Source organism: Pneumocystis jirovecii (genome assembly GCF_001477535.1).
Source record: "Pneumocystis jirovecii RU7 chromosome Unknown supercont1.8, whole genome shotgun sequence".
NCBI classification, from domain to species: domain Eukaryota; kingdom Fungi; phylum Ascomycota; class Pneumocystomycetes; order Pneumocystales; family Pneumocystaceae; genus Pneumocystis; species Pneumocystis jirovecii.
The window spans coordinates 169,044-194,450 of record NW_017264782.1 but is presented as its reverse complement, the minus strand read 5'-3'; the positions used below and the strand labels follow the sequence as shown (position 1 = coordinate 194,450).

Below are 25,407 nucleotides of genomic sequence, written 5' to 3'. Positions count from 1 at the left end.
TCAATCTTAATTGTATTATAATTTTTTGATTTCAAATCATTTTAAATTTATTGATATATACTTTTAAAAAACTTAAAATTTTATTAACTGATGATATTAATTTTTCAGTAAAAAATTTAAGAAATATATCATATTTAAAGGATTTTAAAAGAGACTTGTTTAATATTTATATAATACCAAGATGCAGTCATTATTTAAGGACGTCCCATTTATAGAACGAGATGTCTTGTTTGAATTAAAAAGGCTATATAAAGAAGATAAATCTGAAAAAAAAGTGGACTTAGGAATTGGGGCATATAGAGATGATTGTGGAAAACCATGGGTTCTTTCATCAGTTAAAATAGTTATTTTTCATTAAAATAATATTTTTTTTTGATAAAATTAGGCAGAATCTAAATTATTAGCTGATCCAAATTATAATCATGAATATCTTGATATTGAAGGATTGCCTTCATTCATTGAAGCATCAAAAAAGTTAATTTTTGGGGAAGATTCATCTTTGATTCACAATGGCTGTGTATTATTTTATTGGTTGAGTTTTATGAAATAATAATGATATAAAGGTATCATCAATTCAAACAGTTTCTGGAACAGGCGCAAATCATATGGGTGCTCTTTTTATGTCTTTATTTAATAAAGGTACTGTTTGTTATCTTAGTAAACCTACATGGAGTATTAATTTGTACTACTATTTATTATTATTTTAACTTTAAATAGTCAATCATAAACGAATTTGGACTTGTGTTGGAGTCCCTATTGTAGAATATCCCTACTTTGACAATTCGACATTAGGTATTGATTTTGAAAACATGATATCTACTATACAACAAGCACCTGAAAAAAGTATTATTCTTCTTCATGTTTCAGCTCATAACCCAACTGGAGTTGATCCAACATATGAACAATGGATAAAAATATGTGATGTGATACAAGTATTTAGTTAAGTATATATTCTTGTCAATTATCTGATTTTGTAGGAAAAAAACTTATTTCCCTTTTTTGATTTTGCGTATCAAGGGTTTGTATCAGGAAATGTGGATGAAGATGCATGGCCTGTTCGTTATTTTGCTAGTAAAGGACTAGAGTTTTGTGTGTGTCAATCGTTTGCTAAAAATTTTGGCTTATATGGTGAACGGTGTGGTTGTCTTCATATAGTAACTAAATCACCTGATGTGGCAAAAAATATATCTAGTCAATTATCTATATTGCAAAGGAGTGAGATATCAGTATATACATATATTCTTTTTCCTTTTAATAATAATAATTAGTCACCTCCTTCTTATGGAGCAAAAATTGTTTCTTTAATTTTAAATGATGAACAACTTACTCAAGAATGGAAAAACAATCTTTTGGAAATGTCGTCCAGGATTAAGAGAATGAGGATGTTATTGTATGATAATTTGACAAGACTTGGTACCCCGGGTTCATGGGAACATATAATAAATCAGGTTAATATATTAACTTTTAGTTATATATGCTAATTCTCATAGAAAGGAATGTTTTCATATACAGGTTTAAATAAGAAACATATTCAGCGTTTAATGGATGAATTTCATATTTATATACTCTATACTGGAAGAATTTCTATGTCTGGATTAAGGTAAGTTTGTATAATTATTAATAAAAAAATATCTTATAAATTAGATCTGATAACGTGGAATATGTTGCTAAAGCAATCAACATCGTTGTCTCTGAATCACAATGTATTTAATGTATTTTCAAAATAGTATTTTTATCTACTTTTGTTAGATATTTTGCTAAATTTTTATTTTAGTTTTACTAAAAATTTAATTATATTTCCATGTTAATGGATTTATATTAAGCAATTTTATTGAATAAAATTTTGAAAATATTTTTAAAAAATAATAGAATGATTAGATGGTTGATTTTATGAAAAAGGTTATTAAAATAGTGATTATTTTAGATTATAATTTGTTGTATAAAAATTATGTTTTAGCAAATATTTGAAAAATATTAGTTATTATTTTCCCCAAAGATAAAGTAAAATATCGTTTTCTATAATCTCGCCAGTAGTATTTACAAGTTTATGGATATTTTTTTGTAATTCTTTTTCAACTAAGTTATTAAAATTAGAAACATTGTAAGAAGAATCTAATATATTGCTATGTATTTTAGTAAAATTTTGCTTTTTTTCTTCTACTAGTTTTATTATTTTTTCCTCAACTGTTCCTTTTATTACATATAACCAAACGTATGTCTAAAAACTTAATAATATAGTTCAAACTATTTTATATTAATACCTGTTTATTTTGACCAATTCTATGAACACGATTTACAGCTTGCAATTCAATAGCAGTGTTAATTAGAGGTTCACCTAAAAGCAATTAAATAAAATATAAATATATATAGCATCACACATAAAAAGACATTTGTTGCATTTGTCAATGTAAGTCCGGCTGATTGTGAACGAGCATGAAGCATAAAAACTTCAATCTAGACTAGTATAAGAAATTGTTAATTAAATTTTACAGATAATGTACGGAATGATCGTTTTTAAACTTTTCAACTGGATCATTTTCCATAGTTTTTTTTTTATAGTTTGCTGTAATTTTATCAAGTCTAGTATATTTAATCCCATTATTATTAAAAGCATGTTGCAAAATATCTAACATTTCTTTCCATTGACTAAAAATAACTGATTTTGGAGTACTAGGATTTCTTTTACGTATCCACTATATGTGCTGTTATTAAGAATTCTAACTAAATGACGAATTTACCAACAAATGTTTAATAATCATATCAACTTTAGCACCATATGATTTTTTTAATTTTATGTTCTTAATCTCTAAAAACATTTCATTATTAATTTTACTGCATTTTTCTTTTGAATCTTCATAATTTAAGAAATAAACATTAGATTCTTCATATTTATTATTCATTTTAGAATCGTTATATGCTATATTATAGCAATCTTTTCTTTTAGTTTCAGTCTATAACAATTAGAATGATAAATATAAAATCATTTAAGATTACTTTGCATGATGGACACGTTCGGTGTTCTGAGAGCCATTGTGTTATACAAGATTTACAGAATATGTGTCCTAGATATATTAAATCTGAGAATATTTTTCTGAAATATTTATTACCACATTTTGTTAAAATACCTAAATAAAATTATAAATAAATTTAAAACAATGAAATTTGTTTACCAAAATTAAATATATTCTGACATATAACACACGTTTTATCCATTTCAGATGCATTTTGGGATGTTTTACGAAGATGTTTTAAATAACGTAAACTTCCTTGATTTGAAAATATAATAGATTCAAGATTTTTTATTTTTTCATTTAATTCATTCATTTTTTTTATATAATTTTGAGGTTCAAGAAGTGTTTCATCTAATTCTGCTACGTAATCTGAAATAATTTGAAGTTGACGATAATATTCAATTCGTGCATTATGCACGTATGACAAGTCAGATATTTCTCTATTATATTTAGTTACTTTTAAAGTTTTATATAAATCTACTTTTCTAAATTAAAACTAATTTTTGTTTGACTTTTTAAAAATTCTGATAAAAAATATACTTCTAAATTTGAAGAATCTTTCTCTTGACTTATTTTTTTATTTCCTCCATTTATATCATTTATTTGTTTTGGAAGACGTAAATTATTTATTATCGACTTTAAAGACAAATTAGACTTTGGTCGTAATTCTTCTGTAACAATAGCTAATTGAAGTTTTAGTTGTGTTTGTTTACTAGCAAGACGAGCTTGTGTTTCTACTATAGTAAGAAGACTCTTTTGTCCAGCTTAAAATTAGTCCAAAATATTATAAAATATATTATTTATACTTATAGTCTCGACCCTTGAAGCAACAGCACTACGAAGGGCTTCCTAAATACTTGTTAAAATAAATACCATATAGAAGATATAAAAACTTGATATTGATATGCATCTTCCATAATATCTAATGATTTAATATATTCTTCTCCATTAATATCTTCTTTGTTGTGATCTACTAAATCAGAAAGCGATAGATCTATTACTTTTTGGCGCCATTCAGTAATCTTTTCTGTTTGATCATTTAACTTTTTAATAAGATCTCCTAAAGACTTAATAATATGATTTGAATGAATATTTTCTATAAACTCTGAAATATTTAGTTTAGGAATATTCGTAAATTTATTATTTTTAGCCTTTTCTGATAGTTTATTCATTAAAAAAATAGCTTTACTTTCTGTTTCTAACAAAATCTAATTTTATGAATAAAAACATTTTTAACAAAGACATATTACTTCTCTTCGAATTTGTTCTGCTTTTTTGTAATATTCATCTTCTTTGTCTTTGTTTCCAAGTTGAAAATATGCTGTTCCAATAAAAAATGTAAGTCTATGAGCAAGACTCAACCAATGTCTTAAATGAGTTTGTATAAATTTTATAGATGCTTTTTTTTCTTCAACATTATTATAGTTACAGACAGAATCTTCATTTTTCATGTGAATAGACTCTTGAAGATCGTCTTTTAAATATAATGAATTGTTTTGTTTGATTTTTTCTATTTTTTGCTCTAGCATATTTATTTTATTTTGAGTAATTTCTAGAATAGGAAGCCATATATCTAACGCCTTTTGCGGTTCTTTTTTCCCTTCATAAAGTCTTCCAATAGTAAATTTTGATGTATAAAGTAATCTTTCATTATTATCATTTGTATCACAAAACTTTTTTATCATTGCATCTAAGGCTAAATAATTTTAACAGTAATTCACAAATTTTACTTAAATACCCTCAGAAAGCATCATTAATTGATCACCTAAATTCATTTTATTAATAGAGCCAACCTGCATATGGCAACAGGTTTGTCTTAATCTTAATAACCATTGTTTCATTTTATCTTTAAAATCATCAAAATTCCAATTAAGATTTATAGGATCTTTCTGATCATTAAAACCAATATCTTCTAATGCTTGTTTTAGCAAAAAAGAATAATTGTGTTCCTCAATAGGAGTAAAATCTAATAATAAGATTGTTTTTTCTTGCTTAGGAAATACTATTTGATCTCCAATATATTTTTTAGTATGACGACAAGTTATCGAGCTAAATAAAGATATAAAAGCAGATGTATTTCTTGAATCATTAATAAGACGTTTCCATATTTTACTGTAGTTAAAAGGATAAAGACGTAAAAATACTAAGAGCCCATATAAATCAGAAAGAGAATTACGTACAGGAGTCCCGGTAATGCACCATGCATGTACTCTAGGAATACAAAGGGCAGTAACTATGAAAATTAATATTAAGTAAAAATATAAAAGTTATATACGAGAAGCATTTGATACCCCTGTTTCAATCATTTGGGCCTCATCAACACATATCCTCCAAAATTGTATTTGTACCAGAGGAGAAAGTTTAGGAATATATTTTTTATTATGTCTTAATGATCTTTCTGGCATTAATTTTGTATGATGTATTTCAGAACTGATAATTTATATATATATGTATATGTTTCAAATATCTTACCTTAATATATTGTAACTAGTAATAATTACGTCATATTCTATCAAATATTCGATAGATGGTTCTAATGGGGAATTCTTTAATCCAAAATAGTGTAAAATTTTTAAGTGAGGAGCAAATTTTGAAAATTCTGTTATCCATTGCTGTAATATTGAAGATGGTGTAATAATCAAAGTTGTTTTTGATGCAACAACGTGTTTTTCAGCATATGGATCAAAAACTTTATATTTAGGAATTTCTTCTCTCTTATTTCTAAACATGGTTCAGATTATAATTTTGATATTGTAACTTTTACTTTAAAATTAAAGCAATCATTTCTACTGTTTTTCCAAGACCCATTTCCTGAAATATTTAGAAAATTGTTTTAAAATAAATAATAATAATACATCAGCAAGAATTCCACCACTAACATCTTTAAATGTATTTTTAACATCAGTAATATTAGAACAAATTATCCCATAAATTTTATTATAATAAACTTGTTTCCCATCTGCATCTACAGAAACTTCCCATGTAGGAGGGATACTGCTATTAACTGAATCCGACATATCAAGTAGATGTTTTTCTCTTTTAAGCATCCATCCAAGTGCTTTTTTCTGAAATGGCAATAAATTTGCATTTATTTCATGAGGGGAAATAGAAACAGATGTTTCTGATTCTGGCACACCATGAATATTATCATAAAAGAGTGCAGGATTAATAGAATTTTGGGATTTTGGTGTACATGGAAAGGCGTAATGCATAAGTTCTGAAACTAAATTTTTGCCGTATGTTGTGCGTTTTTGAAGAATTTTTGAATTTTCAATAGAAAAATTGTCTTCATATCTCATAGATATAGATAATTTTACAACAAAATACCATTTATTTTCCGACTCTATAAATTGTAATGTTTCATATGTTTGAAAATAATGTTTAATTAATTTCCCATATGATTCATTTTGTGATGATCTTATTCCCGAAATCAGTTCATAAATCGGCATAAGTATTTCTAAATTTTTTTCAGAACAAACATAAATCGCAAGAACCGATTTTGATTCATAATTTATTAAATACAATAATGACTCGTCTAAGGTGAAGAGAATATAAGATTCCAGTGATTTTAATAAATCTCCTGATTCTTCAACAAATCGTTTCCATGATGCATCATTAAGAATTTCTAATTTCATTTTAAAACGCACAATAATTGCTTCTTTACGGATCTCAATTTTTCGTTTTTTCCATTCAGGCAATTTTTCTTCTTGTTTTTTAATAATATCCTCATAAATAGCGTCTAAATTAATAAAACTGTGGTGATCAGATGAAATACAAAACATGTACTCTTAAGTAAACAGGTATTTCTGAAAATCAACTATTTGCATCAAAATCCACTAAAAATTTTTTTTTTTCACCACATTCTCGCCATCTCTAAACTCCTGCTTACTGTACATACATGTTTCTCTAATATTCACTTCTCATATTCCTATAGTTTTTTCAAAATATTTGAGCTTTTAGTTTTTTTTGATTTTAGCTGTTTTTTGAGTATTTTGAAATCTGAAAAAAAATAACTCCAATAGTATGGAAAAACCTTTAAAATTTCTTATATTTATTTGTTTTTACTTAATTAAAATCATTCTTTCTTTTGAAAAAAAAAAACGGAATATTAATATAAAAATAAGGTTGACGATTACCGTTCTCCATCCTTGAGGAAATCTCAAGACAAATAAAATATAAATAAATAGTTTAAGATAATTAAGGCAGAAAAGAACATGAAAAAAGTATTTTCTAAAGGTAAATATTTAATTTTTATTTAAATATAAGTGTTTGAAGTTTTTTTGCAACAGAATATAGTACAGAGACGGTTCAAGGAGAAAGTCGAATTAGACGATCTGTACTTTCTATGAATAACCTTATTATTAAGCCGTCAGATAAGATTAATACAGTTTATGATATATTAAAGAAAGCATCAGAGGATTATGGGACAAAAAGAGCTTTGGGAACACGTAAAGTGATTAAACTTCATGTTGAAGAAAAAGTATTTATAAGGATTGTTGATGGGAAAGAAGAGAAGGAGATGAAGGATTGGACATATTATGAGCTTAGTGATTATGAGTATATTAATTTTAAAGAACTTGATAGAAAAGCACATGTTATGGGATCAGGGCTTCGGGCATTAGGGCTTGGTAAAAATGATAGAATGGCAATGTATGCAGCAACCAGGTAGGAAGAGTATTTTTTATGCATTTTTTGATTTTTAGTGCGGAGTGGCTTATTATGGCATTCTGTATGTATTTTTTGTTGATATTTTATACTTATTTTTGTAAAAGCTTGCATTACTCAATCTTTAACGATTGTTGCAGCATATGATACTCTTAGAAGTGGTCTTGTTCCGTCTTTTATTGAAACTGGAGTCAAAGGAATATTCTGTGATGCTAAACTTCTTTCGAATTTTGTTAATTCTTTAGAGAGTATTATTACTTTGAAAGTCATAATATATTATGGGGAGCCAGATAATGAAATTATCAATCATATTAAGAAAGATTTTAGTTACATAACTCTTGTTTCTTATGAAGAGATAGAGTATCTTGGCAAAGAGAATCCAGTAGATCCTGTTTTTCCTTCACCAAATGATTTTTTATGCATTATGTATACATCTGGATCAACAAATTCTCCTAAAGGGGTTATTATAACTCACGCTAATGTAGTGGCTTCAGGTTTTTAAATCTTTATATGTGATATTTTATATTAAAAATAAAAGTCTCAGGAATAACTTCTGGGTTTGGTCCATATTTAACTCAAGATGATACTGTGTTATCTTATCTACCGCTTGCACACATTTATGAGTTTGTTTTTGAAATGTTTTGTGTTTATCATGGGATTACTATTGGGTATGGCACTGTAAAGACTTTAAGTGATCTCAATTGTCGAAATTGTAAGGGTGATATTCAGACATTTAAACCTTCAGTAATGACAGGGTATATTTTGTTTTCTCTTTTAATTTTTTGTTCATTTGAATTAGAGTACCTACTGTTTGGGAAAATGTACGGAAAGGCATAGTTCAAAAATTAAATTCTGTTTCAAAATTAAGGCGGTCTCTTTTTTGGTTTTCATATAAGATAAAATCTTGTCTCTTATTGCATCGTTTTCTGGGCACCAAAATTTTTGATATTCTCGTTTTTAAACACATACGTGCTGCCATGGGTGGTCGTATTCGAGTTATTTTTAATGGTGGTGCTTCTATTTCGCTGGATACTCAAAAATTTTTAAGCACTGTTCTTTGTCCTATGTATACTGGCTATGGTCTTACTGAAACATCTGCGTATGTTTATATAATTTTTGTTTGTAAATTATTTAATAATTATTTAGAACTTGTACAATTATGACTCCTGAACAATTTTGTTTAGGAACCGTTGGATCTATATCACCAAATGTTGAAGTTAAGCTTGTCGATGTTCCCGATGCCGGGTATTTTACAAATTCCTCTCCGCAACAAGGAGAAATATGGATTCGTGGTGGGCCTGTGTCTCAAGGTTATTATAATCGGGATCAAGAGAATAAAGAGGCATATGCAGATGGTGGTTGGTTTAAAACAGGAGATATTGGTGAATGGACAGAGAATGGATTGCTTCGGATAATTGATCGGAAAAAGAATCTAGTAAAAACACAAAATGGGGAATATATTGCTCTTGAGAAAGTATGTTGAGTTTTTTTATCTAGGGATGCTTTACTAATTTCTGGAAGTTGGAGTCTGTATATCGTTCTTGTGATATAATTAGTAATATTTGTGTTTACGCGGATCCGGAACATGTTAGACCTGTAGCTATTGTTGTTCCTTCTGAGCTTCCTCTTAGGAGGTATCTTGAAAGTAAACAAATTTTATTTGAAGATGGTACTTTATACGAACTTTGTCAAAATAAAGAGGTTCGGCATGCCATTTTAAATGAGTTATTAAAATTAGGAAAACAAAATAATTTTGCTAAAATTGAGTTACTTCAGAATATAGTTCTTATTGATGAAGACTTTAGTGTCCAAAATGTATGTTTTTTATGTTTTTTTTTTATTTTTTACTTATCTTTTAGGAACTATTAACAGCTGCACAGAAATTTCAAAGAAAGAAAATTCAAATTAAATATCAAAAAGAAATTGCTATAGCTTATGAAACATCTTAAATTATTTTTATATTTCTATATAGTTCTAATAATTTTATTTTGGTAGTTATTTTTTTTAGTATTTTGTTATATTTTATCTGTTTATATAGATAGGAATATTGATTTCTTTGTAATAATATTTTTAAAGCCTTGTAAAAGCTATTTTAAGTTTATTAATAGTTTAAAATTGTCTTTTCAGAAGATTGTTTTGTGTTTTGAAAAAGTTTTAAAAATGTCATTTATAATATTTTAATATCATTTTTAAAGTATTTAAATTAGATTATAAATTATACAATGTTAAAGATTATTTTTTTCCTATATTTAAATAAAATAGTAAATTGCGTAAGATGAATAGTTAATTTTTCAAGAATACGACATTATTTCAACTTTTAAAAATTAAAAAATAAAAAAATAAGTCTTATTTTTATTAAAATAAATCAATTTCATGTCAATATTGGATTTATCAGTGTAAGTTATATGATTTTGTTTTTTTTTTTCAACAAAAAAGACTGATTTTGTCTTTAGAGCTCAACAAAAACCATTAGATTGGGCAGATGATGAATATTCTGGTATTTGATGCTTTTAAATAGAAAACTTAATGACTGTGGCTTTGTAGAGTTAATTACGTCTCCAAATATTGCTGATGGATCTGAAGAAATTAAAACAATTGTTGAATATTATGTTGAAGATGGAAAAAAGTTTAAAGTTACAAAAAAAGTTAAATTTATTGTTGTTAAAGAAAAAGATAATCCCTCAGTTGAAGAACGTAGATATTGGAAGAAGTTTGGTGTAGAAAAAGATCGTGGTCCTGGACCAGATCCAAGCACGACTAGTGTTGGTGAAGATATACTCTTTAAGTTTCATGTAGGATGGACAAAGGTTTATTTAGTTTTTATTCTTTATAAATCATCTTATGTCTTCAGAATCTTTCTAAGAATTTTGAGGAAGATCGGTTGGTTAATAAGATAGTAAAAGACCCACTTAAAGATAAAAAAGTGGCATGTCGTCTATGTAAAGGAGATCATTTTACTGCACGTTGTCCTTACAAAGATACTCTTCAGCCTTTTGATGAGATGAATAATGTAGCAAATGTGGGCATTTCAAATGGATCTATGGGATCACCTGAGCTTAGCACAGAAACGACTGGACGATATATTGTTCCTCATTTAAGAACAAAGAGACCTGGTCCTGGAGATTCTATGTTTCGGCGCGAAAGAGATGAACATTTTACAGTTAGGGTTACAAATGTTTCTGAAGATGCTCATGAAGAAGATATTCGTGAATTATTTGAAAGATTTGGAAGGATTTCTAGACTTTATTTAGCTAAGGATAAGGATACTGGGCGAGGAAAGGGTTTTGCATTTATTAGTTATTATGATAGAACGGATGCTGCGAGAGCTATTGAAAAAATGGATAAATATGGATATGATAATTTAATAATGAGGGTTTGCTAAATTCAATTTTATGACTTTATTTGATTTTGATGTTAGTGTGAATTTTCAAAACCTAGAGAATAAGCCTTTATATTTTTATATTTTGTTTTTTTCTGAATCTGAATTTTATGTTTTCTAGAAAAAAACATTAATTTTTTATTTTATTTCATTAAATTTATTTAATTCATAAGGTGTATGATTGTCTTTCTGATATTTTTAGATAAATTTTTGTAATATATTTCTTAAAGTATAAATGAGTTTTATTATTTTTCAATTATTAAACTATCGTCTTTTGAATAGCTTAAAAAATGTTTAATATTCGGAAAAAGTATTTAAATCGTATTTTGCTTTTTAGTTTTCTTAATTTCATCTTAGTATAGATAAAAGTTTTGGTGAATTAATTATAAAAATATAATCTAAAAAAAACAATTTTAAATGACTTAAAAAGTTTTACGATAATAATAAATCAAAAAAGATTTAAATAACATATAATATGTATTAAAGCATCAAAATGCGATACATTTTAAATTTTATGCAAAGAATAAACTTTATGTATTTATATTGAAATATTTTGATTAAAATTCTGATTTTAGATACACCTTTTTGATAAAAAACCAAAATCTTTTAAAAGCAGCCAAATGTATTTTTAAAAGATACATATATATGTATAAAATGTTTTAAATATATTTCCGTACAAAAAATGGAATAGTGTTCAAAAAATCAAGATAATCCGTTAAAAAGAGGGCTTAGTTGTGGGCCAAGACCAAGACCACATTGTTCTTTTCCGATTTCTTCTTCTTCTTCAAATAATTCAATGTTGTTTTTTAATTTATTTTTATATTTTTGTTTTCGTAGTCTTTTTTTCTTGCGACAAATAGTAGTCCCCAAAATTGGAACATTGCTTTGTTGTCGTCTTGATTTACTTGTTAGTACATACCATTCTCCTTTTATAAGTTCTTCACGTGTATTTGTAAATCTTTGTTGATGACGACGAAATGTCCCTATAGGAATTCTATCCCAGCGATAAAAATCTGACAAATAACTTTTAGTAATAGAAGATGAAGAAGAGTTTGAAGACGAAAGCTGAACAAATGCAGATGTATCCAATATATCATTTAAACTTGGAATAGATGAAGGAGAAAAATTAGTTGATTCTGGTGATAAGATAGTACAGGGTGATGTTGTTGGATCGATTATATTAGTGCAGGTACCATCAATAATACCCATTGGCCTTCTTAAATCACGAGTCCAAGTTCCCAATAATGGAGGTTTATTTATTATGTTAGGAGTTGTGGATTTTGAGATTGTTGAAGATGCAGTTGTAAAAACATGATTTGGTTCTAAATTATTTTCCTTAGTTAATATAGATGTTTTAGGATCATGAGAAGGTAAAGTGCAGTTAGTAACTTCTACAAAACATGAAATTTCTTTTTCTGTGGCATCATTAGGTGCATTACATTCATTTTGTTTTTTTTGAGTAATTTTTTTCATTATAAAATTCTGATCTTCATCTGTTGTATCGCCTTTTTGATCTGATATGCTAGGATCATTGTGAAAAAAATATTTATTTGGAACTCGGTCTATATCTGTTATATCATTTGCATCAGAAACAAATGATGCAAATGATGAACTATAGCAGTTCCAAATATCATCAGATGAACTATATCTTTCATATGATTGTGTTTTAAATAATGGTATATAAGGATTTTCATCTTGAAAATCTTCCGTTAAAAATAAGTCTTCTTCATTATCACTATATGGAGAAACTTCTATTTTAGAACAAGTAGATATTCGAGGATTTTTTTCTTCAATAATAATAGTACATGTTTTTTCGTCTTCGACATCTGATTTGATTTTATCAATCGTATTTCTTCTATTTTTTTCATTCAATCCTTTAATAGACTGCAAAGAAGATGAATATTCTTTATCAAAATGAAATATACCGTCATCATTATCATAAAGATCTGAATCAGATAATAACTCATTATCAATAACTTTATCTTCACATATTTTTGGTATATAAACTTTATTTTTTTTTTCTTTTCTTTCCGAAACACTAAGAAAATCTTTTTCTTTCAAAGAACTATGAAACTTTGCAACCAATGATGATAAATGCTTTTTTGATGTTTTTTTACTAAAAGAGAAATCTTTACAAACAATTTCTTCCGAGACACATGCATTAACAACATGAGGATGATGATTAGGCAACAATACACCGTTTGAAATAACTGGATGCGAAAGATTTGTATTTTCTTTGTGACTAAATGATGCTTTGTTATTGTGAGACTGAAGCTTCGGATGCTTTTGTTGTTTAAGACTTCTAGAGACCGAAAACTCCCAATTTTTCCCATAAGAGCTACTCTCATACCTGTATTCCCCTTCACTACTCATACATACATCACTATCTACTTCATCCATTTTGTCAGAGTTGTTCTCTTGGAATTTCTCATAACTGTAGCAATCTCCAAATGCTTCATGAAGTGTTGCTCTAGCACTCTCATCACTTCCTTCTTTCAGTGATAAAATCATGTCTCCCAGCGTAAAAGACGGTATCATTTCAGATGATGGCTTTTCTATATGTTGATGAAATCTTGTCAGAGGAAGTGTTGATCCCAGTCGACGTGCATGATTAAATGGTTCTATATCTCCCTCCTGAGCTTTCTGATGCTTCTTTTTCTTCATTCTGTTTCCCTTTTTTCCAAAATATTTATATATTTGTTTTAGATAAAAAATCTCTGTTAAATACTCGTTTTTCTTCGAAAAAAAATACTTCAAAAACAATAATACTTTTTCTACTGTATCCCCTTTGATTTTTTATGTAATTCTCTTCATTTTTCTTCTAATATCCCTCTAAATTCACCCGCTTACATTCTGAAATATGTTTAATACTTTGTGCGGAGATGCCGTTGTCTTTCGATGTTGGCCGTTTAATGTATTTTAAGAAAAAATCGATGTTTATGACCAACGATAACCAACGTAAATTAATTTTGATAATTTGATAGAAAAAAGGCTTAATAATGGATGGAAATACAACAAAAATGCAAGAAATAGGGATGACCTATGATTATGATAGAAATCAGTATCCTCCACAAGTTTCAGCGGGAGAAAAAGAAGGAAATATTGAGTTTTCAGAAAAATATAAAATAGATGGAAAATGGAAAGATGTGAGTAAAACTCAAGAAAACATCATGATCTGGAAGGTTCTGACTGTTTCTTTCATAGATATGGGCGGCAATTATGTTTTTGATTACTTTTTCAGGGTTTATTTATATTTCAGCGGTGTCGATCAAGGCTTTTGTTAATACAGGTAAATCAGAGGCCTATAAGGCAATAGAAGTATAGTATGTGGGATTTTGACAGTGGTGTATTTAGATGAATTCAAGGCATATAAGTTTTTGGGGTCTTCTAAAGCGTTTACATTGAATGCGTAAGCTTACAGAGGTTTTCTGATGCAAATGTTCAATAACCTTTGGATATATAGAAATACGGTTTTTCTTTTTTCTTTTATGATAGGATCTGCTGCTACTCTTTCTTTTTTGTATTTTTTGCTTGCACGTATTTATACAAAGCAATTTATATGGGCAACAGGGATTATTCACATTGTAATATAATAGATTTATGGTATAGATACTAATTTGATGAAGGCGATAAGTGTGTTAATTAGTGTGTATTACTTGATTAGAGGATTGTATATGATCTCAGTATGTATGTTGTATATATTATTGAATGATAGAATTTTAAATTTGGGTTTAGTGTTTCTGGTATTCACAGCTTTTTATGCATTTTGCTTTTATACTTGGAGATCACGCATTCCTTTAGCGACTTCGTATCTGCAATTTACTATGGATGTATCAAAATATTATACTAGTGTATATTTTGTTAGTTTTTGTGGAGTAGTTGCATCTGTAGGCTTTTTTGCATGGTTATTTTAAAATTTTGTGTATTAGTATTCATTTTTTTAGGTTTTTTGTTACTTTCCTTGCTGCCATTTTTAAATATTCGGATTTTTCACTTAATGGGGAAAGAAAGCCTACATGTCTTGATAATGGAGATGGATGCGATTCTAAGTATCTCGGAATAGTCATGCTTGTTCTATGTACGTTGTTGCAGTTTATTTTCATAGACGTTTCTAATGATTTTTAGTTTTCAATGCCTATTGGACAGCAGAGGTTATTAAAAATGTTATTCATACTACTATTTGTGGTATATATGGATCTTATTATTACGGATACAACACTCCTGAGGGAATCCCAAAACATGCCGCTATTTCTTCTTTTAGGCGTACTATAACATATTCTTTTGGAAGTGTTTGTTTTGGTTCTTTATTAGCCTCTATTATTCAAATACTAAGGGATATATTTGAATCAATGATGTATGATAGATCTTCTTCAGGAGATATTTTAGGCACGATAATTTCATGCTTTGCTTCATGTATCGTTTCACTGTTGGATTGGCTAATTCAGTATTTTAACCATTATTGTATCGCTTTTCATATTATTATTAGTTGTATTGATTGTCTTTAGGTTATGCTCAAATTGCTCTTTATGGTAAAAAATATTTGAAAGCTGCAAAAGAGTAATTTTTCTCACTTAAGCTTCCATATTAATTTATTTTAGTACATGGATGATGTTTAAGCGTAATGGAATTACAGCCCTTATTAATGATTGCTTAATTGACAACGTACTATCCTTGTAAGTTTTTTCTTTTTTGGTAAGATTCTTATAATTTTGAAGTGGGTCTCTTTTCGTTGCCTGCATTTCAGCATTCCTGTCCTTCCTTTACTTGAAATTCACTAATCCTCAATATAACAGCGAAGGTTCTTACAATTTAGTTGTTATATTTGTTTCTTTCTTCATCAGCTTTCATATATGTAATACAGTAGTAATTGCTATTCGATCTGGAGTTGCTGCGCTTTTTGTAGGAGTGTCTGAGGATAGAGAGGTTCTTCGCCGAAATTTCCCTGTATTATATAATCAAATGTTTGGTCCTGTATAATTTTATAAGTTATTACGAAAAATAATTCAATTATATCAAGTACTTAAAGTACTTTTAATATCCTTATTAATATCCTTATGTTTTTTATTTTATAATATAATAAATTGATTTATATTTTAATAGTTTAATGTTCAAATATTTTTTTAAATATATTAGAAATGGCTGGTTTTCTCGTTTATCAGTATATTAATGTTCGCTTTTAGTTAAAAAAACTTTAAAATGTAAAAACCATTAAAATAACTAACAAATAACACTTTATTTCTTAAAACCGAATGATATCTTCTCATTATTTGAAGCACAATGTAAATACAGAGTGTTTTGCAGAACAAACATGTAAATCTCAAGATTTACAAAATAGATTTAATAAAAAAGGATGGATCAGAAATTTGCTGAAAAATAAGAAGAATAAGGTTTCTAATAAGGAGACTTATGCCTCTGAAGATATTCTTCGTTTGAAGAAGTTTTCTGTTTTGGATTTTTTTGCTAAATCTTTCAAAAAATCTCTTTTTTTTATGAACAGGATATCAGGTTCATCTTTTAATATTTCAACAGATATAGTGCGTTCTGAGTGTTCTGGGATAAAGAATGAGTTTTTTTTTTCTAAGAAATTAATGAAGGATTACTTGTTTTTCTTATTAGCATTGAAACAAAGAGATTCTGATCAATTTTTTTCAAATCGGCATTATCTTAGTCAAAATGCTAAACATAAAAATAAATATGGTTTATTGTTAAACAAAACGTGTTGCAATTCTTTAAAATTAATTGAAAATGATCAAAAAAAAGATTTATATTTGCCAAAAAAGTTATACCCTTCTAGTTACTGTATTAAGCTATGGTTAACATTTTATATACCTAATATAATAAGATGGTTTGTCTATATGTGGATATTGTTTGTCATTACATTTGCTTTGTATGAACTCAATAGAGTACTTAATATGATTGAGATGGGATTCAACACTTGGTCTAATATAATACATTCTTTTGTACATTCTGGGGTATGGATTTATAATAAAGTTTTTTCTTAATTCCAGTTATTTTGTTTAGAATGTTTTTAAGGAATTAATATATTAAAATGCTCATGTTTCTAATCTTCAACGATAACATCTTTTTGATTCTTTTCCATAGAAATTACACTTAAACATTGATAATCCCCAGCATAATTTGCTTTCCATAATCTTACTCTTCCATCATCACCTGCACTTGATAATATTGTGCCTGTTACGTTAAAACTTACTCTCCATACTTGTGCCATATGATCGTCAAAATCACCAACTAGCTCTATTATATAACCCTTTGTTCCTTGCGTAGAATCTGAGTTGTATAAAACATCATTGTTAGAAATACAAGATGGCTTTTTTGTTAATTTAAAAATCCGTACGTGTCCATCTTTACAAGCTGTAGCAATAATATGGTATGATCTTCCCATATTAGCTCCCCAAGCAACATCACGAACTAAATCAGTATGTCCATCTAAAGACTCTTCTGCTTTCCATTTGTTATTCGAATTCTGTCTGTAAATGCTAACAGTGTTCATTGCACCAACTAGCAATTGCTGATCGTCCCATCGAGATGGACACCATGTTAGACAAAAAGAACTTTCAGTATCTCGTGGAGGAGGGTTTGGTAAAAGCAAAATATCATCCATCAATGTCCACTGCGATAAATCGTTTGGAGAAAGCGCTTCGTATATACGAATAACTGCATCTGCTGATATAGATGCTAATTTAAGTCCATAATGAATAGGTGCAAACCATATATCCAAAACTGCTCCTCGTGAATCTACAAGACGTGCTTTTTCAGCCCAACGTTTTCCTGAATTTTTAGGCTCTATTCATTTTGTTAAATCATTAAAAATAGAAATCTTTGCAAAAAACCATGCTCTTGTTCTTCAAAGATTCTTACAGTTCGATCTATAGAGCATGTAGCTATAACTTGGCCCACTGTCAAGGATATCAGAAGCTACATTTTCAAAAGATGTAATTGCCTTGTGGATTTGCCCATATAACTTTAAGAATCGGTGCATCTGCTGACTTCCATGAATCATTTTCTTGCCATTCTCCTGTAACGTCATCATAATCAAATATCTTTACTCGTAAATCAGAAGAACATGTAGCTATTCTCCTCCCATAGTAATCTTCATCATTTTAGATGTATATTCATATGTTATTTCTCATAATTGTCTTTAAATACCATAAGTAACATCATGAATAAGATCTTCGTGGGTTGTTTTAATGGTTTTCCATTCCATTGAGTAATTTTTTTCGGAAAAAAAAGATTTATCTTAATATTATCTCAAAATGATACTGTTTTTATATATTATATATCATATTATATCATATAAAATTGTTTTTACTTACATCTTTTTTTTAAAAAAATCTTGAAGTTTGGATTTTGATTATCGCGATGTTAAAAAAACTGCTTTTTTAAAGTAAAAATGTATGAAATATCAATTATTAAAGTATATTTTTGACTAATTTTCTTAAGTATCTGTTAAAATATCTTTTAAATAATCATATATTTATATGGGATGGCTTTTGAATTCATTTTTATTTACAATCTGTGTGGCTGTAGTGGATTATATGATAAATAAGAATGAACATCCACTGGTTGTTTCTCTTGAATTTTCAATTGTATCTGGTTTTATTACATTTAAGATAATTCCAGTGCTTTCTCCATTTTTTATTAAAGCAGGATTTCATGGAAAAGATTTAAATAAGCCAGGAAATCCTTTGCGGTAGAAGTATCAGTAAGAGTTGAGAAGCATTGTTAATTTATATAGAGCTGAAGCCATGGGCATTGTGTGTTCTGTTATTTATATTTTTTCTATGTTTTTGTTTATTCCCTTCTCATTTTATAAGTATTTTATTTCTTTTGGAAGTGGTAAAGATACATATGAATTATTGAAAGATGGAGAAAAATATCAACTATTTCCTCATAATAAGGTTTATATAAGGCTCTTTTAGATTTTAACATTTATTCTGGTTAGTTGGGAGAATACTTGTCTGCTATTTTGTCTCTTCAAAGCATGGTTCTTTTAGGAATTGCTGATGATCTTTTTGATATACGTTGGAGATATAAGCTTTTTATGCCCGCATTGTCGGCTATTCCGATTCTTGTTGTGTATTATGTTGATTTTAATGTTACGTATGTCTTAGTTCCCGTGTTTTTGCAATCTTTTTTGGGGGGCATTATTCAAATAGGTATACGGGATTCATATTTGTATTTTTGTACTTAACATTTTATAAGGATGGTGGTACTATCTTTATATGGCAGCTTTGTCCATTTTTTGTCCTAATTCGATAAACATAATTGCTGGAATAAATGGAGTGGAAGTTGGGCAGTCTATTATAATTTCACTTTGCATTATAATTAATGATCTTTTTTATGTTTTTCGGTTATCTAGTCCTGCTGTTGATTCTCATTTGTTTTCACTTTATTTTCTATTACCTTTTATAGGTACATCAATAGCTTTGTTATATCATAATTGGTTGAATATTTAAATTTTAGTTAACTAAATTGATTATTTTTAGGTTTCCTGCGTCTGTTTTTGTTGGTGATACATATTGTTACTTTTCAGGAATGATATTTGCTGTTGTTGGTATTATAGGGCATTTTTCAAAAACAATACTTCTTTTTTTTATCCCACAAATATTTAATTTTATTTTGTCATTACCTCAATTGTTTGGAATTGTTGAGTGTCCTAGACATAGGATGCCTAAGTAATATTTTCTATATTGTTATTGTTTTTTGATCATGATATAGGCTTAATTTGTCAACTGGCTTTTTAGAGCCTTCAACAATAATGTTTTTGCAAAAGCCGTCTCTGTTATCTAGGATAATTCTTAAAATATTAGCAAAATTGCACATCGTACGACTGAAAATACATCCAGATACTAAAGAAATTCAAGGAACAACTAATCTTACAATTATTAATTCTCTTCTGGTTATATTAGGACCTAAAAGAGAAGATACATTAACAATAATAATAATGGTAATTCAGGCTATAATGGGTTTGTTAGGGTTATTTATAAGACATAAAATGGCAAAGTTAATCTATCTTGATGATAATTATTAACAAAAAAATTATAAGGAAGTATTATTGGTTATTAAATATTAAGAAATGTTTTTTTGAGCAAAGCTTACCCGTAATATTATTTTGGTTTAATGATCTATAGATTTCCAGAATTCGTCTCTTTCTTTTAAAACATCATCTACCCATTCTAAAATAAGAGGATTTTTGATTTTTGGAAGAACACATAGAAACTGCTGCAGATTTTTTTTCGTTTTTTTTTCATATTCAATTGCCTGTACCAATAATTCAAATTTATCAATGTCTTTAACAAATAATGCTTCTTCTGTTTTTCCTTCTTCATATTCAAGGAACAAATCAAGCATTTCCTTAGCTGCCATTGATTGTGTTTTGGGTAAAATTTTAGATGTTAATGTTAGCATGGCATCTAATTCGCGTTTATGTTTTTCCTCTAAAAAGTTAAAAATGAATATTTTATAATTTAATCAACTACCCGGTGATATCTGATCAAATGGTGTTATGTCTCCAACAATAGATTCTGCCATGTCGTGTATAAGTGCCATTTTTATACATCTATTTATCTGTTTTTTATAATCAAAGACTATAAAAACTTACTTATCACGATTAATAGAGGGTGTTGTACATAACATTGAAATAATAGACATTCTATACATATGGCTTGCCTATTTAATATTAGATATATCATGTTTTTCATTATAATTGAAATACAATAGATTCTATTTTTATTAGATATAAATATAAGGATAAATTGTTAAAACCTGGATTTTCTATATTGAAGTTCAACCACCCTGTTCTTGGTGTTGCTTTAAGATTTTCTATAATATGAAGAAAAGGAAGAATAGACGTTGGTTCTTGTATTTTTAAAAAATGTTTATTATGATTCATAGTTATCACTAAATTTGATTTTCTGTTAAAAATACTTTTTATATAGAGACTAATATAATACAATCTTCAAGGTTTTATGTGTTATTTAATTATAAATTTTTATGATACTACTTTGTCATTATTTATATTTTTTAACTAAATGAATTATGTTAACTGTCGTTATTTAAAACGACTAAAATTACACATTAGTAATAGATAAATATATTATTTCATAATTTTTATACAACTTTATTTATCTATATATTTAACATTTCCAAAAAAAATGTTAACATTTCTAAAAAAATGCAAAGTGTATATATTAAAAATAGGTATAGTATCGGCAGAGTCAATTTACCGTAAAGTATGTTAAATATCATTATTGTCTTAGTCGTGCAATGTATATTTGATATCCTTTTTGCAATTGTTGATCAAGAATGGTTTGTATGTAAAAGGATGATTGCATTTTTTCAAGAAAGTCATAAAGGGTATCATAACAGCGGAGCTCTTGACATATTATTGCAACAAGGTCTTCATATTCTTGGTAAAAATGTTTAAAAATCGAAATTAATGTGTTAACAAAATGTGTTGTAACATGAGGATTATAAATTGTGTCAAACGCTAAAATGCAAAGGTTTTTAGACGATCCATTTAATAAGTCTCTGAGGTTTTTTAAATACGTTTTTGGGTGTTCGGCCCAATTAAGCTCCATAATAGACATATTTGTTTTTTTAATTCCAGGTTGTTTTCTTTTAACATCTGGCTTAGATATAATGTTTTCATGTATATTCTTATCCAAATACTTCAAAATGTGCTCCATGTCTGTAGCTATGTATTTGTCAACCCTGTCTCCCAACATAATAGCTGCTATTCCCGAAATACCAGTTCCTAGCTCGACTACTTGGTAATTTTCTAAATCATCAATGAACCATTCTTGAGAAAGAAGGTATTCCAAGCAAACAACTGACGCCCTCCACACAATACTTCCTGTTTCCCCTTTATGAGAGTAAAGCATATTTGGGTTCTGTCGAACCGTAATCTGTTTCCCTAAAACTGAAAGAACAACTTTACAGCTTGTCAGTGAGTAGTGTCCTAGTCCTTTATCTTTTCAAAAACTTTCATTTGGCTGCAAAACCCACCCTTTTTCTCTATTTTGTTCAAATTCGAAAATTCCACCGCACAGTGCTCATCAATATCCACCTCTTCGACTATATCTTTTCCTGGCCTCATTTATTCGCTATTTTCTCTAAAAATACTGATATCTTTACGTTTTTTTTTGCAAAATCTTGATTTAAATATATCATTTAATACTTCCTTGTTTTTAGTTCCAAAAAAAGCTTGATTTCTTCAAAAAAAAAGCCTTTTTTTCCAAAAAAAAACACACATACACAAAATCTATGGACAAATATTAGTTTTTTGGTCTTTTTTCTTCCTTTAGGGCCGCTTTCTTACCCCTCTTCTCCTCTTCTTATTTTTTGACGTTCTCGCCCAAAGGTTGCCCCGATATCTTGAAATACCGTGCACTTTGTCTCGAGAAACCGCTTCATTGCTTTGTGATAAAAAACTCTTTAAAAACCTATTAAAAGCCCATATATTCTTAAGGATACGTCATATTCGTATCAGGAAGATCCTCCAGGACGAATAAAGAAGGATTTCTGTGCTTTTGATGAACGAAAAAGCGTTAAGTGTACGCAGCAACCTTTTGAAAAAAAAGAAGTTGCAAAGCAACAATATAAGGATTTTTAAAAAGAGGTTATGTCAGAGCCTTTGCAGAGCGTTTTAGGGCCAAAAAACGCATTAGAAGTAGCTAAATATGACTTGGATGCGGGAATTATACGGTGTATTTGTGGAGTTGAAGAAGATGATGGATTTACGATTCAGGTAGAAAAAGAAGGGTTAAAAATGAAGATTTAACAAGGATAATGAGCAGTGTGAGAGATGTTATGTGTGGCAGCATGCAGTGTGTGTTGGTATTGACCAGCTTCATGTGCCAGACGAGTATCTATGTGATCTTTGTTTTCCTCGTCCTCTGGATGTTAAAAAAGCGGTGGAGAAACAGCGGCGGCGGAAAGAGCAGGAGTCTACGCATGTGTCATTAAGCAGTTCTCATCCCCGGCGGCGCCGGCATTTGTGTACAGCAGTTAAATCTAAGGTTAATATTGGGGGGATCAAGAAGCCGTTAAGTCCTTCTATGAAGCAAGAAAATTTACGGAAGCCCCGGACAAGTCATCGGGCGTTTGCCAAGGATGCTGAGAATCGGTTTCAGGCGATGGAGGATGTGGGTGAGTCGAATATGAATGTGAATTCGTATTTAAATTGCAATTCGGAGTATTCAACAATTGAAAATAATCTAGTTACGTCTATGGGTGCACAGACTTATATTTCGATGTTGTTTCAGGACAAGTCCCAAATGCAAACAGTTCCAAATGACTATTTTACATTGAAAAATCTTCCGGCAACGTCTATCCGATCTAGTTTGAACTTTGGATTTTCGTCTATGCTACGCTTTTCTTTGTACGCTGATCAGTCCATAGAGTCTTCGAAGATTATTAAGGAATTTAAGGGAGAGGTTTATTTGCAGGACGAATATAAGGATGATTCTATTAATAAGTATTCATATGTTCTTGCACCTATGCCATTTGTTTACTTTATTTCGGATTCAAAACTATGTGTTGATACTAGGAAATATGGGACTGATTCGAGATTTATTCGCCGGAGTTGTAAGCCTAATGCTAAATTGATTACGGTGCTATCAGACGATGATTCGTATATTCATGTAGTACTTTATTCACTGACACATATTCATGCTGGATCGGAAATTACTATTGATTGGAACTGGGATATGAATCATCCTGCTAATATTTTGGAAAGTCATGAATATATTTCTGAAGATGAGATTAAATATAGTCAAGATTTGATTTATTTTATTGATGGATCGGAGTGTGCATGTGAATTAGGCAAGGAGTGTATTTTGTTTAGATTAAAGCGTCTGTTTTCAAATATTTCTAAGAGCAATATTAAGCCTAGCAAGAAAAAAAATGCATCTCCTTTAAATAATATCAATTATGTTGATAATGATGATTTAGATAGATCTATGACTCGTTTTGAGAATGGTTCTAGTGTTATAAATAAGTCTCAGAGTGCTACTGAAATGTCTGAATTATTTACTAGAGCAGTATCTTCGAGTGCAGATTCTCCGTCAAACGGTGCATTGTCAGCAAGGGAAGAACGCAAAATTAAGGATATATTAGCTCGTATAGAAAAATTAGAACAAGAAGAGACTCAAGTTTCTAAAAAGAGGAAACAAAGGAATGAAGCGAAATCCAATGAAAACCACAAGACATATGGTTATCGTAAAACACTCTCCTCGGCTTTGATTAAACAAGGTTTTCAGCAGTCTGTTTCTCCTCCTGTTTCTGTTACAGACTCTCCTAAAGAAGGTCTTCCGACTCTTAAAACACTTTCACAACGTCCTGGCCGTGTCCCTTCTAGAATTTCTCGAATGCAAAAACATAGAAAAATTGCGAATAGTATTTTAAAGGAATATTCGGAAAGTGTCGATACAAATGATATTTTACCATGTAAAAAGATGTGGATTAAACGGTGGACGCAGGAGAATCTTAAAATCGATGCTGAAAAGATTATGAGAAAAGATAAACAAAAGTTGAAAAATGTTATTACTGAATTACAGATTAATATCGACTCCGGAATGCCTAAGCATTCGGAAACAATTGATCCTGTAAAACACGAAAGTTCACCGCCATTAGATACGACTTTATTGGGACAATTACTTCCTCCTATCGAGTCATCGGATAAACTCTCTCTTGATTTTACTTCTCCAGAACCTGTTATCGCTGTAGCTATTTCTGATCCGTCTCAGTTGTCAGATAAATCGTTAACACCATCCCTTTTAAAATCTGATATTGGGTTTTCTTCAACATCTGAATCTCATATGTCTTCATTTACAGTTGCATCACCTTTGACTTCTGAATTGGAACCTATTCAATCTAATACATTATTTACAAGTCCTACTTCTATTTTAGAATCTTTTCCCAAAAGAATCTCTCTTAGTGAATATAGAAAAAGAAAAAATGCAAATGAAGTTGTAGCACCTAAGGAAGATGCACTTTCTATTGATCATTGTTAGGAACTTATGACAAAGAGCAATTATAAAACAAGTAGCATGATTAACTCGGAAAATTTTTATTTATAAATGTATTTTTGATTTTTTTGAACTCAAAGAATCGAAAAATATCATTTTTCGGACTTTAATTTCATCTTTTGCATATAAAAATTCGTATAGATATATTCAATGTTTTCGGAATTTTTTTAACATTTAACTACTACTTTGATAATGTTGGCCGTAATTCATGATGTGTTTATGATTGGTTATTTATATTAGTTATAAGAAAAAAGGATAATAGAAGGGTTGCTGGGAAATTCTTGGGGATTTTTGGGTTATA

The 25,407-nt window shown here is 28.8% G+C and overlaps 12 protein-coding genes across 12 annotated transcripts; 7 read left to right on the top strand and 5 right to left on the bottom strand.

Moving 5' to 3' along the window:
• Window positions 1–181: 181 nt before the first annotated feature.
• T551_01945 (uncharacterized protein) lies at window positions 182–1,711 on the top strand (the record flags this gene model as incomplete). Its single annotated transcript, XM_018374208.1, has 8 exons — window positions 182–343; window positions 386–517; window positions 564–672; window positions 718–932; window positions 978–1,226; window positions 1,269–1,448; window positions 1,491–1,600; window positions 1,645–1,711. 8 exons carry the CDS (start codon window positions 182–184, stop codon window positions 1,709–1,711), a joined length of 1,224 nt encoding a protein of 407 aa, XP_018229562.1.
• A 270-nt stretch (window positions 1,712–1,981) lies between these two features.
• On the bottom strand, window positions 1,982–6,907 carry T551_01944 (E3 ubiquitin-protein ligase IRC20; the record flags this gene model as incomplete). The annotated part of the gene is made up of 19 exons (XM_018374207.1): window positions 1,982–2,218; window positions 2,262–2,335; window positions 2,379–2,454; window positions 2,502–2,693; window positions 2,739–2,951; window positions 2,995–3,062; window positions 3,108–3,125; window positions 3,171–3,451; window positions 3,493–3,775; window positions 3,818–3,860; window positions 3,905–4,219; window positions 4,262–4,707; window positions 4,750–5,244; window positions 5,287–5,441; window positions 5,484–5,732; window positions 5,776–5,822; window positions 5,867–6,750; window positions 6,798–6,828; window positions 6,869–6,907. The coding sequence occupies 19 exons, from the start codon at window positions 6,905–6,907 to the stop codon at window positions 1,982–1,984; spliced, it is 4,146 nt and encodes a 1,381-aa protein (XP_018229561.1).
• A 318-nt stretch (window positions 6,908–7,225) lies between these two features.
• On the top strand, window positions 7,226–9,625 carry T551_01943 (uncharacterized protein; the record flags this gene model as incomplete). Its single annotated transcript, XM_018374206.1, has 9 exons — window positions 7,226–7,247; window positions 7,301–7,676; window positions 7,715–7,740; window positions 7,784–8,170; window positions 8,215–8,431; window positions 8,476–8,775; window positions 8,823–9,150; window positions 9,198–9,491; window positions 9,536–9,625. The coding sequence occupies 9 exons, from the start codon at window positions 7,226–7,228 to the stop codon at window positions 9,623–9,625; spliced, it is 2,040 nt and encodes a 679-aa protein (XP_018229560.1).
• Window positions 9,626–10,049: 424 nt separating this feature from the next.
• Window positions 10,050–11,121, top strand: T551_01942 (translation initiation factor eIF3 core subunit g; the record flags this gene model as incomplete). The annotated part of the gene is made up of 5 exons (XM_018374205.1): window positions 10,050–10,072; window positions 10,130–10,173; window positions 10,221–10,483; window positions 10,528–11,049; window positions 11,095–11,121. 5 exons carry the CDS (start codon window positions 10,050–10,052, stop codon window positions 11,119–11,121), a joined length of 879 nt encoding a protein of 292 aa, XP_018229559.1.
• Window positions 11,122–11,757: 636 nt separating this feature from the next.
• Window positions 11,758–13,719, bottom strand: T551_01941 (uncharacterized protein; the record flags this gene model as incomplete). The annotated part of the gene is made up of 1 exon (XM_018374204.1): window positions 11,758–13,719. The coding sequence occupies one exon, from the start codon at window positions 13,717–13,719 to the stop codon at window positions 11,758–11,760; it is 1,962 nt and encodes a 653-aa protein (XP_018229558.1).
• Window positions 13,720–14,054: 335 nt separating this feature from the next.
• On the top strand, window positions 14,055–16,032 carry T551_01940 (uncharacterized protein; the record flags this gene model as incomplete). Its single annotated transcript, XM_018374203.1, has 11 exons — window positions 14,055–14,276; window positions 14,329–14,373; window positions 14,421–14,464; window positions 14,519–14,639; window positions 14,682–14,742; window positions 14,791–14,959; window positions 15,000–15,133; window positions 15,181–15,516; window positions 15,561–15,612; window positions 15,654–15,728; window positions 15,771–16,032. The coding sequence occupies 11 exons, from the start codon at window positions 14,055–14,057 to the stop codon at window positions 16,030–16,032; spliced, it is 1,521 nt and encodes a 506-aa protein (XP_018229557.1).
• A 272-nt stretch (window positions 16,033–16,304) lies between these two features.
• On the top strand, window positions 16,305–17,057 carry T551_01939 (uncharacterized protein; the record flags this gene model as incomplete). The annotated part of the gene is made up of 1 exon (XM_018374202.1): window positions 16,305–17,057. One exon carries the CDS (start codon window positions 16,305–16,307, stop codon window positions 17,055–17,057), a length of 753 nt encoding a protein of 250 aa, XP_018229556.1.
• Window positions 17,058–17,116: 59 nt separating this feature from the next.
• On the bottom strand, window positions 17,117–18,280 carry T551_01938 (uncharacterized protein; the record flags this gene model as incomplete). The annotated part of the gene is made up of 4 exons (XM_018374201.1): window positions 17,117–17,859; window positions 17,907–17,991; window positions 18,039–18,166; window positions 18,223–18,280. 4 exons carry the CDS (start codon window positions 18,278–18,280, stop codon window positions 17,117–17,119), a joined length of 1,014 nt encoding a protein of 337 aa, XP_018229555.1.
• Window positions 18,281–18,554: 274 nt separating this feature from the next.
• On the top strand, window positions 18,555–20,107 carry T551_01937 (UDP-N-acetylglucosamine--dolichyl-phosphate N-acetylglucosaminephosphotransferase; the record flags this gene model as incomplete). Its single annotated transcript, XM_018374200.1, has 6 exons — window positions 18,555–18,766; window positions 18,812–18,974; window positions 19,019–19,232; window positions 19,279–19,519; window positions 19,563–19,751; window positions 19,795–20,107. The coding sequence occupies 6 exons, from the start codon at window positions 18,555–18,557 to the stop codon at window positions 20,105–20,107; spliced, it is 1,332 nt and encodes a 443-aa protein (XP_018229554.1).
• Window positions 20,108–20,193: 86 nt separating this feature from the next.
• On the bottom strand, window positions 20,194–20,968 carry T551_01936 (uncharacterized protein; the record flags this gene model as incomplete). The annotated part of the gene is made up of 5 exons (XM_018374199.1): window positions 20,194–20,513; window positions 20,556–20,635; window positions 20,678–20,745; window positions 20,792–20,799; window positions 20,842–20,968. 5 exons carry the CDS (start codon window positions 20,966–20,968, stop codon window positions 20,194–20,196), a joined length of 603 nt encoding a protein of 200 aa, XP_018229553.1.
• Window positions 20,969–21,323: 355 nt separating this feature from the next.
• T551_01935 (uncharacterized protein) lies at window positions 21,324–22,174 on the bottom strand (the record flags this gene model as incomplete). Its single annotated transcript, XM_018374198.1, has 2 exons — window positions 21,324–22,042; window positions 22,084–22,174. The coding sequence occupies 2 exons, from the start codon at window positions 22,172–22,174 to the stop codon at window positions 21,324–21,326; spliced, it is 810 nt and encodes a 269-aa protein (XP_018229552.1).
• Window positions 22,175–22,699: 525 nt separating this feature from the next.
• Window positions 22,700–25,091, top strand: T551_01934 (uncharacterized protein; the record flags this gene model as incomplete). Its single annotated transcript, XM_018374197.1, has 2 exons — window positions 22,700–22,825; window positions 22,863–25,091. 2 exons carry the CDS (start codon window positions 22,700–22,702, stop codon window positions 25,089–25,091), a joined length of 2,355 nt encoding a protein of 784 aa, XP_018229551.1.
• Between the last annotated feature and the right edge of the window lie 316 nt (window positions 25,092–25,407).